At 37.5% G+C, this 18,387-nt stretch overlaps 1 protein-coding gene across 1 annotated transcript; it reads left to right on the forward strand.

The window, feature by feature from the left end:
- The first annotated feature begins 4,681 nt into the window (after positions 1–4,681).
- On the forward strand, positions 4,682–8,233 carry LOC139710406 (uncharacterized). Its single transcript, XM_071622322.1, has 4 exons — positions 4,682–4,753; positions 5,289–5,464; positions 6,868–6,985; positions 8,105–8,233. Exons 1-4 carry the CDS (start codon positions 4,682–4,684, stop codon positions 8,231–8,233), a joined length of 495 nt encoding a protein of 164 aa, XP_071478423.1.
- The last annotated feature ends 10,154 nt before the right edge of the window (positions 8,234–18,387 follow it).

Below are 18,387 nucleotides of genomic sequence, written 5' to 3' on the forward strand. Positions count from 1 at the left end.
ATGAATAAAATAACAGAAATAAGTTTTCTTTCTCTTCATCTCTTTATTACCTCAAACAAAATCAAAGTGGGAAACATAAGGTGGAGAAATACGAATTTTCTGTCAAATCAAACCTCAAATGACATAGGGAGTGAGGGCACAAATATCTTTATTTCATTCTTCACTTTAGTAATTTAAGAATTCATAAGACAAATTCAAGAACCAAATGCAATGTACAATTTTCCTAATTTGAAAAATAAATTCAAAATCCCAACATTTTTGTTAACATTGATTCTTCTGTTATTTCATTTGAATTTGGATTTGACAGAAAATTCTTCATTGTTAGCCTTTATCATGTTTATTGATCTTCAAAGATATAACAGAAATCATAGGTATATTTTTTGCAACTGAATTCATGCTTTTTATTGCGTGAAATTTGTCTTTTGTTCTCATTGTTACATGGAAGAGCATTTACGGGTGAATGACAGCTTGCTTATTTTTGCAATTTTTACTTTTGTGCCCTTTCAAGAGAAAAACAGTGGTGTTCACTCATGCGTAAAGTTTCCCTTTTTATTGACTTACCAAGTTGATAGCCAATTGCATTACCTTTAACATGGTATATAAAACTTCAACATTTAACCAAAAATTCTATGAGAAATATGAGCTTGAAAAAGTGTTTATTTTCTTTTTTCTTTTTCTTTTTTGGTCGAGTGAAGATTGGATTCGTCTGGTTATGACGAGTTGGTAGACGAGTTAAAGGAAATGAACTGCACGGGGAAAACGTGAGCGTTGGGCTGCATGGGTGCCTCTCGACACTGACAGACTATCTACATCTCCACCACGTATGTCGACCATGTGTCTTCTAATACATATCAGTTAGGTACTCGAACGCAACATGATCAAAATGTCGAGGACACGCTCGGGAGCTGGAACGAATACACACCGCCTTGCAGCTGCCTTCGACCGTCAGCAAAACGTCTCGATAGAATGCTTCCAACACAACATGGGGTCATGTTGGGAACCAGCTAATTCTTCAAACGTTATATCTACTAGCAGATACACGCATGCAGCATTAGGCCTACGTTGCTACTAATGCATGCTTCTCAATGCTCCACTTGCCGATGAAGTGCACTTTCCTACAGGCGCGTGACTTTAAGGTAGAGTTCATAACATAATTTCGGACACTTAACGGTATCTCTCCGTAGCATGACCTTTTTGAAAGTGGTCAAAAGCGTCCCCAAAACTAACTTCTTTTCAACAGTGCATTTAGAGTTTACTCATAGTGCAGTTACATTACAGTCCTTGTGATGATTTTATTTTGTGCCTTGAATGTATAATGCAAATTATGCAATATGAATATTCACTATCTTTATCATCATCATTCAATCATCATTTTTGTCATATTGAAGGCTGAAGCTAGAAGCGCGGAGAAATGAAATTGTTTAGCTGTAGATTTATGCCCTCTTATTTAAAAATGGATAAAACTGTAAAACGAGAGATCTTTTCTTTTTTTTTTTGATTGACAATTTCAAATTAATCCTTAGTACATTTTAAACCTAATTACCACAAATCGACAATGCAATTTATTTGAAGCTGTTTCAGCAATGAAAATAAGTGTCAAGTTTTGCCATTCAATGACATTATACGCCCTTTGACAACGCTGTGTCCGCCTTACTTAAAGTGGGATACATTATGACAGTAATGTGATATGTAGAGGTAACGCTATACCATGTATACGGTGTCCTTATAATGTTTAAAGGGATATCGCCTCAACCAAACAGGCGGTGATCTTTACTCTTTACTAAACACAACGACTACAACGATGGCTCACTGACGCCTTGGGGGAAAACAACAAACCAAATGAATTCATGAGCATTTTAGACAGGTAGAAAATTGGCGACCTTCCTTTCTACAATGTCATTACATTTTGACATATAACATTTGAAGTGGTAGTCCATTTGATTATATACCTCTATGGGCATTTGTAGGAACGTTAAAAGGTTGCCAGGCGGTGAAATTGTGACGTCACTTGCTATTTAGTTCTTAGTGCTATCCTGACTATCTTTTTTTAATCTATTTAGGCTACATCTGTTGAGAAATCTTCAATTTTTGTCATACGTGGATATGTAAAGTGTGACAAAAACAATTATTCGGAAATCTCTGTAGAAGTATAACACTGTAAAAATACGTTGTCAACCTTGTACTAAAACAATCATTTTTCATTCTGTCTTTTATTTTGCATTTCCTTCAGTTTTGAAAGGGTTAGTGGTTCTTTCCCTTCTTTGGTTCGGCTGGATTCATTGGACGTTAACTGACTTTTTATTATGTAACTTCCCATTATGACAGTGGTTAACTATATCCGGAGTTCCAGTTCTTGCTACGGAATGAAAAGAAAAATATGAAAAAAGCGAGGTCCTAAATTCTCGATGGCATTTGTATTCTCTTTATCAATACCTGTGTGTATGTGTGTGTCGGGGGGGGGGGGGAGGATGGTGGGGTGCATAGCGTAGTGGAGGTTTCAAGTATGTTAATAATGTTGAAATAGCGCTTTTGATTTTGACCTGAGAAATATCTTTACTTGTAACGCTAAAGAAAGTTTGGTTATATAAAATACATCTAAATGGCATTAAAAAAAATCCGTAAATTATCTTTGAAAAATAAAAGTAAATTCACATTGCATAGTAACATTTATTGACATTCTGGATGACTTTGCACGTTTTCTCTTTGTGTCTACGTCACCCATCGATTTCCGTCAAAATACCTATTATCATTCCTTTTTTTTTTTTTTTTGGTCCTTTACAAATATTCTGAGTTGCCACAATCGATAAAATGTCTGCATAACACATCTTGGTAAGTTCACCGAGTGACCTGGATGTCCCCATCTGCAGTGTCTGCAGGTGGTCAAGTTATAGTCGGCAAGATGCCATCTTCTTTCCATAAATACTTGAAGCACCGAGGTATAGTAGCGACTCGTTTTGCCCTTTGACGGTATCCCGTTCTTCCCTGTTCCACCCATACCAGGTGCTGCGCGGATCCCTCTCTTTAGAACCTTGGAACGGCTCCAAGGCGAGATCGACGCCCTCAAACCCCTCAAGAGCGAGGTCGACGAGCTCAAACCTCTGCAGACCGAGATGAACGACCTCGAGCACGAGGTCGCTTTCCTCCGCACCTTTGTGAAGTCACACTGCAACCTTGAGGAATTCCCGGGTAAATTGGTGTCTCGTTTCGCAACTTTGTATGTCGTACGTGCGTGTGCTGAAGATTGATTTTAAAAGAGCGCTAGGATGTGGAACGATTAACGGAATTGGGCAGAAGAAATTAACCACAATGCATTTCTGCATATTCCTTCTTTTTATTGGCTAAAGTACACATTCGTTTCCCTTCTCGTGTGAATCATTTGTAACCTTACGAATGGGTCTTCACTTTTATACTGCCTTTGCTCCTGCCCAGAGTGAAATGTGCGTGACGCATTGTGGCTTGACTATTATAAGCACATCATCATTACCGCATCTTCGAAACACACCCATCACGTAGTCCTGGTGTTGTCATTGCTAACACGTCTTCAGAACCTGTCTTCCGTGCACATCTCGAAGCTGTATTCGTTTGTGGTGGCATTTGGTTGTTGTTGGGTCATACTAACCAGCATCGGCATCTTGGAGCCTGCTCAGTGTTATGCAGTAACCATGGCAACTCCCACGGACTAACTATCGTCCAGAAGAATCTCTTATTAGCTATCTGACTCTCTTTTTTTGAGCACTAACTTTCATTCTAATTTGTGAAAGTATGTATATGGGCAATGTTAGTATTCATAAATGTGTGGTGACGAGGTGCAACTTAACCCTTCCAATATAATGCAAGATGATTCAGTGACCAAACATAAAAGCTCGTCACAATTATACATTGAAACGCGAAGCCCTTTAGTTTCTCGTTGTATCGATACATGTATCGTCACGATTTTTGTATGCGGACAAGCTGGCTCTGGCTAACAGGTTGATATGAATAGGCCATCTCACATTTTGGAGTTCTTTCCGGGGCTTTCATAGTTTTAGTATTAATTTTCGTTTAATTTTACATATCACTGGCAGTCGATCGAACAGACGGGAAGTTTCCAAGCTTTCCTCGATCACGGTATATTCATGATTCTGATATATCCTTGTGAAATTTGGACTTTTTTTACAAGCATATTCTATAAGATACACTGTGTGCCTTACTTTAAGTCAAGAGGTAAGACGTAAATATCTCATTTCAATTTCAGACTGCGGGAAAATTTTGTTATAATAGCAGGTGGTTTTGTGTTGGATTCTAACAGCGTGTCGTGTCTGATATAATTTTCCATTTTGTGCACCATTATTCATTCCCTTTCTTTGACACATTTTTGTTTCTTATCACTCTTCTGACATCATGTGGTTAACGATTATGAACATCCGAACATATTAATTGGACTTTGTTCTTAAATATAATAACTTTGTAACCCAATGCAGCAACTCCTGGAATAGTACGCTTGGTGCGACGGGTTCAGGAGCTCAGTTTACGGAGCCCATCATGAGTAATGAAAAATGGTGATTTAAAACAAGAAGAAAAACAAATTAAGAGTGTCCGGAATGTAGAATTTAATCAAATAAACTTGTTAAGATTTTAAATGTTTAAGTTGACTCCATCTTTGTTCTCCATTAATAGCCCCTGCATCTGTCCACTACGCATCATGCCTCCTAGCCAAGAGCGGGAACACACAAATTGTCGGACGGGTCGATCTGCGGGAACAGGTAACTTGCATGTCAACACCTTGTCTCGTAGAACCCGTTATTACTTTACTTTATTACTTTACTTACTTTACTCATTCTGCTTGACCGAATCAAATATAAGCAAACATAGATCGATCACCGTCCGCACGAAATCGATTGCTGGGTTACATGTTACGGGGTTCAAAGTTTGACGTCATATGCTTACCATGGCTACATCTTTTTAGTGACGTCTTGGTAATAACTGTTCATAATATCGTATGTATCAGCTTTATAGTTTTACATTTTAGCATAAAAGAGCTATGTAGGCCCTACTTCTATTTATAAAGATTCTCTGAAGAACAGTTTACACACTCTTATTCCTACAATCTACTGAAGAAGTAGATCATTATGTTGTCTTTATATTTTGTGAATGTTGTATGTTAATTGTGAAGCGTTTTGATGATTCAGCCCTGTAAAAGCGCTCAATGAGAAATAGTTATCATTATCATTACTAAGAAACTTTGAAGAAATTCGAAAACATTTTCAAGTAATATCCGTCCTTCTATACAATCCTGGTCGAAACTGCAGAGTGGAACATTGGAGATAAACCTGCAGGTTGACGGTTCGAAACTCAGTCTCCAAGCTGACAGCAAGCACGGTTTCCACGTCCACACCTATGGCAACATCAGAGGCTCCTGCGGCAGCACTGGTGGTCACTACAACCCAGACGATGTCAACCATGCAGGACCAACCGACTCTGAAAGGTTCTGAAATCTAAAGATGCATGCAATGGGAAAATAGTGTCCATCATAAATGTTTTTTCAAGCCCCTTCAGCTCCATGCAGATTGTAGGGTACAGGCCTACATTTATGTCGCCTTGTAAATGAATTCTCAGGATGTCATCTGAAGTATTTGTAAAAAGATTTGATCAGGTGTGAGTTTCTCCAAATTGTCTCCCTCTACAAATTAAATTTGTTAAGATCGCAACTGCTGATCTATAAATTAACAAACATGTCTGAAAAAGGGGACCAGTGGGTAACAAGCATGTCGGAAAAAGGGACCAGTGAGACTCAACCTGTCATCTACTGCCTTCCGGGCAGCGACACTACCACCAGGCTGTCCCTGGTTGCCGGCAGTGACACGATGAACATGGAACAAATACCCAAGCTCCGAAATTCCGACATTGTTATGTTAAGTAGTCCAAGGCGGACATGGCATATTAAATGAAAGAAAGAAACTCACAAGAAATTGAAGAAACTCACTCCTGAACCTTCACCCCTCTGTATAACATCTTTCTTTCAAGATTTGATCAATTGACGTAAAACAGTAAACAGAATGACCTAAAAGTATGCTTGAATCGACCCTCCTCTTTCCCCTTATCTCATCAATGACGATACATCTTCTCGTGGGACCTTTTGTCTCATCAACTTATTGTTACATATCATTACGGAGGAGAGGAAAAGATGGTGACAACTCGACATGTCACACGTATCATCACTGACACCAAATGAATCACCAACATACCACACTTTCTTACAGTAACAACAACAAAACTTTATTCCTCCCCTCGAGCGCCATAGTCCCCAAGTGTCTCGAATCTTCCTCTGCCCCTCGTGGGCTGAACAGGTCATGCTTACTTTACATAAATGCATATTCATGAGTCATGACAATGTTTTATCACTCGAGGATAAGAGTACATGTCGCGTGAGGCAATGACCGACATTTTACAGCAGGTACGGCGATAGTAGATCAGGCATTTACTCTATTTATCAATGGCTATGTCTCTGAGGCTAATGTTTGTGATTGTGATCACAAGTCAGATGACTTTTGCAAGTCTTCCAATCAAACTGTAACTTCACATGACACATACGGCACGACAAGTTGTGGGCTTACAGTTAACCAGCGTGTTTATGAAGATGAAGAGTGCAAAAATGATAATGAGGATAATAACAATAATGGCACATGAACATAACTTTGACACTCTATAGCCAGCTCTACCTAATTCAAATAACTCATTAGAAATTCTATCAAATCTAATCTAATCAATATACATATCCATAATTATACTGAAGATAATGATATAAAACAAAAACCACCTAGATGTATTTTGACTTATACTTTACATTATTTTTTATTATTAATGCTGACCTGTTCTGTTCTGTTACAGACACGTAGGAGACTTGGGAAACGTCGTCACGAATAGCAGCGGCGACATCGACGTCCGGTTCAACGACACTTTCGCCTCGCTCGTTGGAAACAAGTCGATCATTGGACGAAGCTTCGTGGTGGGTATTGCTCGAGAAAGTTTCGTTTGTGAACATTAAAAGGGAGTGGGAACGAAGATGATACGTTTAATTTGTCGAATTAATCTTTAGTCTTTAACATTTTTTTTAAATATCTGAAATTGCATTTAGTTTGTCTGTTGCTTTATCTTGTTACCTCCGCAAAGAGGTTATGTTTTTCGCCGGCGTTGGTTTGTTTGTCTGTTTGCATAATTTAAAGTTGTGAACGGCTTTGGATGTAACATAGAGTAAGCCGAAAATTTGATAATAACACAAGGAAAATATGATTAAATTTTGGTTTCTGATCCTGGAATTTTCAATGAATTGTTGAAGGATTTTTTTATCTTTTGGCTGATAGGATCAATGAACTTGGAGTTCAAGATGCGCGTATTTGAGGTTTGCATTGAAAGATGCACACTTAAGCGCGTGCTCTGCTCGTGGCGTCGCGCAGCATGCAGGAAGCTGATGAGGTAAACATGGTAAACTCTAGGTTCTTGGTAGCCTATATGGAAATTTTTACTTGGGCGATTATTAGCATGTACACGTATGGGTGTAGATGAGCTGCATAATGAAGGTCTGCTCTTTCCAAGTAATTTTCTAGTTAATTCTTATATTGATAGGTTCCCGCCTTTTACAAGGCTCATGTCTCGTTCCTGTTGATTCCTATTCTCATAAAATTATGTTCTTGTAAGATTCTTACAAGATGTTCTTCTTGTGTTTATCTTCTGTTATTGTCCCTAAATGGCATTTGATTACACCAGTGTATAAATGTAATATTCCCCGTACTTTTATTTTGATTTTGTTATGTGGATGTTACCGATATAGCATTAGTTGTTATTGATAGTTGATGTTTATTGTGGACGAATGAAAACTCAAATTGAAATGAATCGTAATCGCAGCTTTGTGTTGGAGACGTACACAGACACAGACAGGCAGACAGACGCACACACATACACACTTCTACTACCATATACTGCTACTCCTACCACTACTTGAACCTGGAAGATATAATCTACTACCACTACTACTACTACTTCTACCACTATTACTTCTGTCTTCGATCATGTTTTCCTCTAAAATTTTGTGGGTACCAATATCTTGTTTGCTTGCTCCTGATCGCAGCTCCATGCTGGCGAGGATGATCTCGGAAAGGTGGACAATGACGGGAGCCGGGCTAGCGGGAACGCCGGAGCACGTTTAGCTTGCTGCGTGATCGGCTGGGCGAGTGGCTCAGAATGGACAGACAGCTAACTTGTTCCTTTTTTTTTTATTTCAAGGATGTATCTCCTACATTTTGTACTTTGCTCTGGTACATTATTGATCCCTCATTCCCCGTTTTGCGTACTGCCATGCACGAGAGACACGCTTGTAAATAGAATCTTTTATATTAAACTCTTACTAACGCCTTGATGCTTTTGCCTTCCAACCCGTTGCTGAGTGACATTAGACCTTGTATATTCATATACACCTGATCGTAGGGTTAAGTGTAAGTGTGCCTCTTAAGGTACTAGAAAGTTTTGTTCAGTGAGGCTCTGTTAACCCACAGATCGTATGCAGCAAACAGTGACAAAATGACCTTGATGCAACTTGAGTCAGTTTCACAGACATATAGCACATATTGCAAATGACAATATTCCACTGTCGATTTCATGCGGGACTATATCTTCGTATTACTGATAGAGAGAAGACACGTGACGAAAAATACCAACTGTCGCAAATCTTATGGCATATATCCACCTGATTCTTTTAGTACAACCTCTATGAGTAGCTCTATAGAACTGCGAAGTAACCACTTGACTAATTGAAGAACGTGTGTAACTTCTTGTGATGCACTGAGCTCATTCCATCCACCTGAAGGAATACCTCATTTTATCGGCAAAAGTGTCAACTTTGGGCATTACCATATACCCTTCTGTCACTGCACCCTTAATCCTGAAAAGAACTTGTTTACGATGTAGGTCTACATTTTTATACTCTTTGTTTACACAAAAGTTCTCGGTAGATCATTTCCTCATAGCGAGGGAGTTTTCACTTATTTCTGTCGTGGTCTATTTCACATGCTAAAGAACGTACACTTTGATACGACTGCCTACACTCTATCTATGGTTAACTTTTACGTTGAAACTGGTGTTAAACTTTTGATCTCAATGCAAGAAATTTACCTCCGGAATTTTTAGCTGTCAACGCTATAGCCATCATCAGCGGAATGACCCGTCTTTGCCTTGATCACGTGACGGTCGATTTCAGCGGGTCATCATGGTCATTTATAGGCTTTCGGATGTTTGTACCCCCTCCCTCTGTCTTCAGTTGATTTCCAATACAGATTAGCTTCTACTCTAACTTGTATTATTTATGTTGAAAACAAAAATAATGTACATGGTACCTTTGTTGAAATGATATATTGAGACCATAATATTCCATGTTGCTTCTTCATATGACAATGAATACTGAAAATGAGATTATCAATCTGGAGAATGATAGTGTTCAGTAGGAACAGACATTATCCCCATCATGGGATTAACCAGTCACATAGGAGAGTGGATCGTATCACCGGACGCGTTTTTTTTTTTGGCTCTGAATTCCGTACTCAGAGGATGAAATTTCGGCCAAAAATAACACCAATTAGTCACAAAGTCCTGAAAATTACGATTTCAGCAAAGTTATGAAAATAATTCATTCCGACTTTTGTAAAATAGACTTCAAATATACCCCTCTCTAAAAAGTTGTCTTGTGCGCGGTGCAAAATCGCATTATAATTCCGGACACGATTTTTGTAAAGGAGTAATCTTTCGTCTTTCACACCCTGTCCTTGCACCAAAATCACAATAATCATTCATACCCACGATTCACCGTACCAATTCTTACCGAGCGGACGACAAAAATAAAGAATAAGAAATCGGCAAATGAGGTTCAAATTTCGTATTTTACGGTAAAATATCAGACTTGAACATTTCGAACACTTCAAAAAGCTTGTGATAAATCGATATATTCTTCTAAATCTAAGGTGAAATGTGAATTTTTTATCGTTTTTCCATTTTTATGTCGCGTTTTTGCGATTTCGGTCCATACAACGCTCTGTGAGGCTCATCTACGAAGCCCCGCGCGTATTGAACGTCATTAGTACGCAAAAATGTGCACGTCTGGAATTACCATGCTGTCCGGTAATACCATACCTGCATATATTTGGTAATACTAGTACCTGCACCCGTTCCGACAAAATGAAATGGTGCCACTGCCAGCTCGAGTGTGATATTCAATTTTCTTTATTTACAGAGGATGTATTCTTTGTTTGAATTTAGGACGGAAATACTGCCCTGATTTAATCAAGAGTGTACATGAACCTGTTTATCCATTTTCAGTTAGTCTGTAGTCTGTCACTAGCAAGTATCATGGAGACCAAAGCAAAACAAAACAAAACAAAACAAAACAAACCAAACATACAATGCATGGCGATTTGTATTGTATTTTGTAATAACTGCTCACATGCCACTGATAAATGGCTATTTGCTTGAACTACTATGCCAGGATCCTTAAATGAAAAAAAGGAAGGTTGAAACATATCAAAGATATAGGCCACGTTTAAATTACAAAATATGTAGCTGCCATCTGAAAGCAAAATGCTTTGACGTCAATATCTTATGTATTAATGTTGCGAAATGTAAGTGTAGATAAAGAATTTATTTATTCGTAATGCGCTACAAACTTTTGTACTTGCAGTTTTGTAGAAAAAGGTCAGTCAATGTAAACTTTCGCACCATGTTTTAGATTTTTTTAAATCTATAAGAAACACGTTATCATAGTGTAAAGTTAATGTCATGTGGAAAATATTTACTGTTTAATTGTCTGTGATAAACATTGTTCTTTAATGATAACTAAGATTATGAGTATTATATTCGGTACTTCAAGGATTTCACTTGATTGTAAATAAAAGTACACAAAAACTCAAAATATATTTACACAAACTTCGCTGTCAAAGTACAAATTGGTATGAATTTGATGGATATAATAAATCCAGTCATATCAAATCGACTTACTGTGTGTATGTTATGCAGAGCTTGATTGTGATAGGCATTTCTTTCTCACTATTTATGAGATCATGGCCTATTTCTCTTGATTATTGTTTCTTGTTTGCATTCATGTGTAACTGATTGACTGATTGGTGATTATCTGAGCTATGCACTAATGATTTGATGCAGTATGGTGTGGGTGATTGCACGTAATGTTGTCAAGTAATATCATAATCTCTATCTTAGTTTGTGCTTGTGGATCGTAGTCATACGAGGCTCTTGATCAGGATTGTTTATTTAAAAAAATACATTTTTGTGCGTCAAAATACTGAGTTCAGAAATCGATGTAACGAAAGAAAGAAACAAAAAAACTCGTAAACGAGAGCATAGCCTAAAACCCATTGTAGACCCATGTATTGGATTTTCGAATTGGTAAAGTGCATACATCCACAGTTACATCGAAGCCCATGTGTAAGTTTTCTGAGAAATCCTGAACCCAAAGTGTCATATAATAATGTATTTAAATGTATATAAGATGTAATGAAATATATATATATATATATATATATATATATATATATACATATATATATGCCCACGAAATGTCGAAGGCAGATTGCTCTTTGATGTTGATAAGACTCGGCGTTCAAGTTTCATGATGTTGATTGGAATATATTTGTGAATTCTTATTCAATAACATACAAGCACTCAACGTACACTTATATTAAAAAAGTTCCGAAGGACTTGTATCTTACTGTCTACTAGAACTATTTACACGCAGTGTTAATATTAAAACAAGGAAAAGTGCTAACTAGCAATTTCAAGTACTTGATTTCTCATGCTATAGGCCGATTTTTGTACAGCACAATGCATGCTGGATATAATCAAGTTGCATTATGAAATTACAAGGATCCATGTCACCATTTTATAAAACAAGTAATGCACACTACCTATTCGGGCGTTCAGATTTATCCACCTTCTGTTACTTTGGAACAGTTCAAAACATACTCGGCTTTGCTTCGTTTGTTTCAAACTGGTCCAAAGTTACTATCGGGTGGATGATTCTACTAACGCCCTCTGTGATGTATATTACTAATACCAATATCACGTATTATAAAATGGGTTCCAGAATGTAGCCATTAGGAAGCGCTGAAATGAGTCACGTGTGCTTTGGTTATTCTAGTCCCATCGCACTCCGTGATAAATCCTATTGCCGATCGTCTGTGCGCGCGGCGGCTCCTTTGAATTGCATGCATACATTACGCGCTGTCAATCCTGTAAACAACTTCTAGTTCGGGCTGCCGGTGTCACAGGCGATCCGTTCCGGCCAGTCGATAAGTTCCGCCGGAACTAATCGGCGGACTTTGGCCAGTACATGGGATCCCCCGGATCCAATCGGCGGGATTTTTGCCTCACCGCCGATAAGATCCCCCACCGCCGATTCGATCCGGGTCTCTACCGTACAATGTATACAAAATGGTAAGGGGAAACACCCCTTCAGTAAAATGTACTCTTCCAGTCTCCCTCTACAGCCAATGAACTTCTTCAAATCTCTCTAGCCAGCCAACCGAGCGAAGTTGCCAATTTGAGACGGACTACAAAGCGATTCTTTTTTTTTTCTTCTCCCTTATCTCGATCTTTCGTCGTCATGGTGGCCATGGTACAGTCACAGAACTCTACTCTGTAGCAGAGTTCTGTGGGTACAGTACAAGCACGATGTGACGTTGGTCATGCCAATAAAATAAACTTCTCTCTGATTTGAATCATTTTGAACAGAATAACCGAATGAGTTACTGTAATCGGCAAATCGGGATGTTCGGCATGCTTCATGTTAACTACTGTAATACTAGGAGCTTCATATTAAATATACGTATGAGCTCAAATAGTCCACCTTCATTTTAATGTCTATTTTCAGCGCTCAGAATCTATATATTTATTTATTCATTCATTCATTCATTTATGTATTCAGTCTTCTTTAAAAACAGGGTAGTCTTTTCAGAGCCAAAACTCCTGCTTTCAAAAAGAGCCCTGTTAACATATCAATACACAATTTCACATCGGAACATATATTTGCATAAGTGTAAACAAAAAAGTAATTACATCAAAACCAAAATATACCAAGTCAAACACAATAACAACTAAACAGGAAAATACTAACAAACAGAAACAATTAAACTAAGCTCATAACAGAACAAGAAGCTACATAACAAGACAGGGTAACCAAAGTGCAACATCAGTTGTGGCTTCAGTTGGTGCTCAAAACTGTGAGAAGAATAAAACCAGAATTTGCGTTAAATCTGCACTTAAAAGTTAATCAATTGTATTTGGGTCTTAAAAGAGATGAGTGTTGTTGCCGTTCGAATATGGGTTGGCAGTTTGTTGTAAATACTGGGTGCTATGAAAGAAAAGGATCGCATTTTAAATTCGGTGTTGGGTTTTGGAATGAACAGTGGATTTATAGAGTAGAATGACGGGTGACATATATTATATACGACGTTTTGTGGCAAGATCATTCAGGTAGTACGGTGCTAAGTCATTAAGTATCTTGAAAACAGAAATACAATACTGATAGTTGATTCTACTGTCGACACTCAGCCACCCAAGTCTATTTAAAAGAGTTTCTTTCGTAGTTGAGTAATCCGCATTTAGAACCAGTCTTGCATATCTGTTCTGGGTTCGTTGTAATCTAACAAGGTCTGGTTTGTTACACTTTATACAATATTACCTTATCTCAAATACGGAATTTTAGCATGGGGCAGCGCCCATCAAATTTTATTAGATAAATTATTGTCAATGCAACAAAAAAAAAAGAAGAAGTACTTAGTATTATCCGTGGGGTTTCGCCACTCACATTCATTATTCATCAAATATAAGATTTTAAAAATTAAAGATTTGTTTCTTTTTCAACTGGGTCAATTCATGTTCAACTACAACACAAATGCTCTCCCCAATAGTTTGAATTCAATGTTTTTAGTTTCTACTAGGCGGTCTGAGTTTCATCTACCCCTTTTGAGAACCTTTAGCTCAGAATACATCATATATACACCGGCCCTTAATTTTGAAATTCATTAAGTTCTGAAATAAAATTCTCCATCATTATACTCTTTAAGCGTTATTTGAAATCTTTTTTTTTTAATTCTTGCTGAGATATCTATTTTCATTATCTATATAGGTTACAGCAAATAAAGATTCATCATCAGTAACACCCTCACGCAATGAAAAACGACACTATCAAGTAATGAAATTCGGCATTTCATTTCCATAATTTTTCCACAGCTGCATGCAGTCACCAGCTGCTGTCCGAAATACTTCTCAATCCCCTCTTCCGGCCATTTCTCTTGTTCAGCGTGTAGGCACTCTCTTTCTTTCTTTCTTTCTTTCCTTTCTTCCTTTAATTTTGTTTTGCTCTATTCCTTTTAATCGTATCCCCCTCAGTTTAGTCATGTCATTTTGTTGTGTCTCTGTTGTTTGTTTCATTTTGTCTTATTTATGCATTACGTATACTTTAAAATGACAAGTATTTTTGAAGATATTTTAGAGTGGTCTACAATCTACAAGCAATGCTTTCTAGTGGACCTCTCAGTTCTCACTTTTACCCTGCAAACATAACTTTGTAATTCCAGTATGTGTGCATATCTTTATTAGTTTTTTTAAGGGACATTCCAGACGATTTTCATAATTTCATATCATGTAGTACGTAAATCGACAACTCCCTGTATAGATTTGTGGAATTTATTGTGGTTCTTGAGCAGAGAAACAATACTACGAAAAACCTTAAACAAATTACACTGAACAAGGATGATGACATAGAAGGTTCACATATTTCAGAAATGATAGCAGTGTAATTTCATAACAATACCGCTTGCTTGCGAGTTCACCTGCCTTCTTCTTATGTTCTGCTTCCTGGAGCCCAAACTCATGCATTCTTATGGTGACACTCTGCCATGTCATCATCCTTGTTCATTGCAGATCTGTTCTATATTTTGAAAATATTCTTATTCTTCATCCCAATTATCACAAATTCTGAAACTCTGTCATAAGTATAACTATCTTATAGTTGTACAAATGTAAAAATCTGAGAATCACCCGGAGGTCTCCTTTAATTACCATTGATTGTCATACTTTGTAATGTATATATGCTTATGATTTCATTTTTGATTTACTTTGTGTTATGTTTTGTTGAAAGAAAAACTGGAATAAAACAAATAAATGAAATGAAATCCACATGCATAGCTCCTTTTAGCCCCCTGCATACACATTAACAATTTGTTTGCAGACTAACCAACATTTTTTTAAAGTATAGCTGTACAATCATTTTCTTATCAGAACAAAGGTCATTGAAAAAAGAAAGTTTATCCACGCTTTACCCTACCAGCAAAACCTCCCTCTCTTTTCCTTCCCACTTCAAGCAGTCTCTTATATATAAATGTAGGACCTACACACATACACACACACCTATACGCAATCACATACGTGTAAAATTAAAAAGCAATTGTTACAACAAGCGTTACTATAGTATATTATCATGCTCTTTCGTTGAACTATTCTTTGAAGTTTTATCTATAAATAAAGGCTAATCGCACCACACTGTCTGTGTAACGGCTCCAGATGACCGACTCGTACATAAATGTGTGCATGCTATCTAGCTATCGTAACATTGTAGGCCCTACAGTAATTCATTTCTTCGTGCCACTTGTACGAGGCTATAATATGATTTATTTAAAGGGCAATTATCAGAACGCAAAAATAGGTTTGTCCTTGATAATATTCGAGAAATGAAGAAATAACTTGCTTAGATTATTTGGGTTTGGTATAGGCATCCACAATAAACAGATTATTATTTTGTTTTTAATGAGGCCTACTCGCACAACCAGGATAGGATCGGCGGTTGCGGAACGTTTCTGCGTACTGCCTATCGTGCGGTATATTCGTTCCGCGGAACTAATCGACTGGATTCGCCGTTTTCAGAGTATGTTGTCTAGTAGGCCTATATGAGGAGTCTATATCAAGACTTTAAGGTAAAGGGTGCATATTCTATGTAAAATAAGTAAGTTTTCATGCGGGAACTTAAGTGTCCGGAAACCCAACCCCCCATCATACATTCCGACTGCGACGTGCGTAAATGTTTGGGACGAACATCTTCGGACCTCTTGACCCACAAAGGTACGTGAAAAACGCTGAAAAATGCTGTTAGTTTTCGAATTTTCGACCAATTTTATAAAACAAATGATGCACAGGATTATTTCGTGGCGTTAGTGGAGGCGTAGCTCACTCTCGGGTATTAACAATGTAGTGCATGTTTCACAATTGTAAATACCCTCGAGTGCGCTATACGCCTCCACTAACGCACTCTATCCTGTGCATCATTTGTATAACAACTCAAAACCCCCTCAAAGAAAATCATTATATGAGAAACTAATGGCAGTATGTAATTTATCTACTCTCCTCTTTGATATCAAGGCAAAAATCCAATTCAAACCAATAGCCTACACTATTATGTTTTTCAATCACATTTTGCCACTCTTTGTACCTTGCGCACTTTGCGTTTTTTTTCAGAGGTTTGACGATTCAATAATGATTCAATAAGAGTGGAATCAAATGTCATAAGAACGACGTGGAGATTGTCACGTTCTCCTTACGTCAAGCTAGTTGGAATCACGTGATAGAACAGTGTGCTTACCTTTATACACCATTACCAGTCATGTGAATTTCAGGTGGTGGTGGTTTAAGTTTATCGGTGTTTGATGATGAGTTTGATATCAGAAGCTTCATGGTAGACTGGAGACATGGTATCATATCACGAGACTGAGTAGCTTTGTTGACTGAGGTGATGATAGTGTGTGATGAACTGTTTACTAAACTTCGTTTGTCCGTCCCGACGCCTGCAAAATGCTGTTCTAGCAAAAAATAGTTCTGTAATTGCTAAAATCAAGTGACAATATTGACACTTACGCATTTTTTTCTTAATTAAGATGAGTATCCGTAAAGCAGTCTTCTGGTCGTCCTCTGGCGTTTGATCAGGTTTGAATAGGTTGTTTTGTTTTCTGCTAACTGTCTAGGGGTCTATCATTCACTTTCATTGTTTGGTTTATTTGAATCGCTTGTGATCATTACATCTTCATTTTAACGCTATGTACATTCATAAACATATGCCTACGAATATTCGAAGGCAGATTACTCTTTGATGTTAATAAGACTTGGCGTTCAAGTTTCATGCTGTTGATTGGAATATATTTGAGACTTGAAATTCAGGTTATTTTATTCAACATTTTAACATTCATGCACTCAACGTACACTTATATTAAATAATTTTCAAAGGACTTGTATCTTACTGTCTGCTAGAACTATTCACACGCAGTGTTAATCATTAAAACAAGAAAAGGTGCTAATTAGCGAGTTTAAGTACTTGATTTCTCATGCAATAGGCCCATTTTTGTACAGCACAATGCATGCTGGATATAATCAAGTTGCATTATGAAATAACAAGGATCCATGTCACCATTTTAAAAAACAAATAATGCACACTACCTATTCGGGTGTTCAGATTTATCCACCGTCTGTTACTTTGGAACAGTCCAAAACATACTCGGCTTTGCCTCGTATGTTTTAAGCTGGTCCAAAGTTACTATCGGGTGGATGATTCTACTAACGCCCTCTGTGATGTGCATTACTTATACCAACGTCACGTAACAACTCAAACCCCCTCAAAAAAAAGAATCATTCCATGGGAAACTAATGACACTATATAATTTATCTACTCTCCTCTTTCATAAGAAATCTAATATAAACCAATAGCTTACACTACGTTTTCCAATCACATTTTGCCACTCTTTGTACCTTGCGCACTTTGCGTCTTTTTCAGAGGGTTTGACGATTAAATAATAACTCAATAAGAGTGGAATCAACGTCATAAGAACGACGTGGAGATTGTCACGTTCTCCTTACGTCAAGCCAGTTGGAATCACGTGATAGAACAGTGTACTTACCTTTATACACCATTACCAGTCATGTGAATTTCAGGTGGTGGTGGTTTAAGTTTATCGGTGTTTGATGATGAGTTTGATATCAGAAGCTTCATGGTAGACCGGAGAGATGATGTCTTGTAACGAGACTGACTACCTTTGTTGACTGAGGTGATGATAGTGTGACCTGACGCTGGCAAATGCTGTTCTAGCGAAATTTAATTGTGATAATGAAAGAATCGTGTAATGATGATGACAATGACCCATTTGTTTTAAAGTTATGACGATAAATAATTCATCATCTGCTTTTTGCTCAATTATTACAGAACATCCCATGCGACTAATATAAGATGTTTTTTTATTTCTTGTAAAAAGAAGAAATCAAGTAAAGATTTGTACGTAAGTTCATGACCCAAACTTAACATGGTTGTTTTCC

This window comes from Diadema antillarum, unplaced genomic scaffold (assembly GCF_040938485.1).
Source record: "Diadema antillarum isolate AM-2024a unplaced genomic scaffold, OU_Dant_1.0 seq00001529_RagTag, whole genome shotgun sequence".
NCBI lineage: Eukaryota > Metazoa > Echinodermata > Echinoidea > Diadematoida > Diadematidae > Diadema > Diadema antillarum.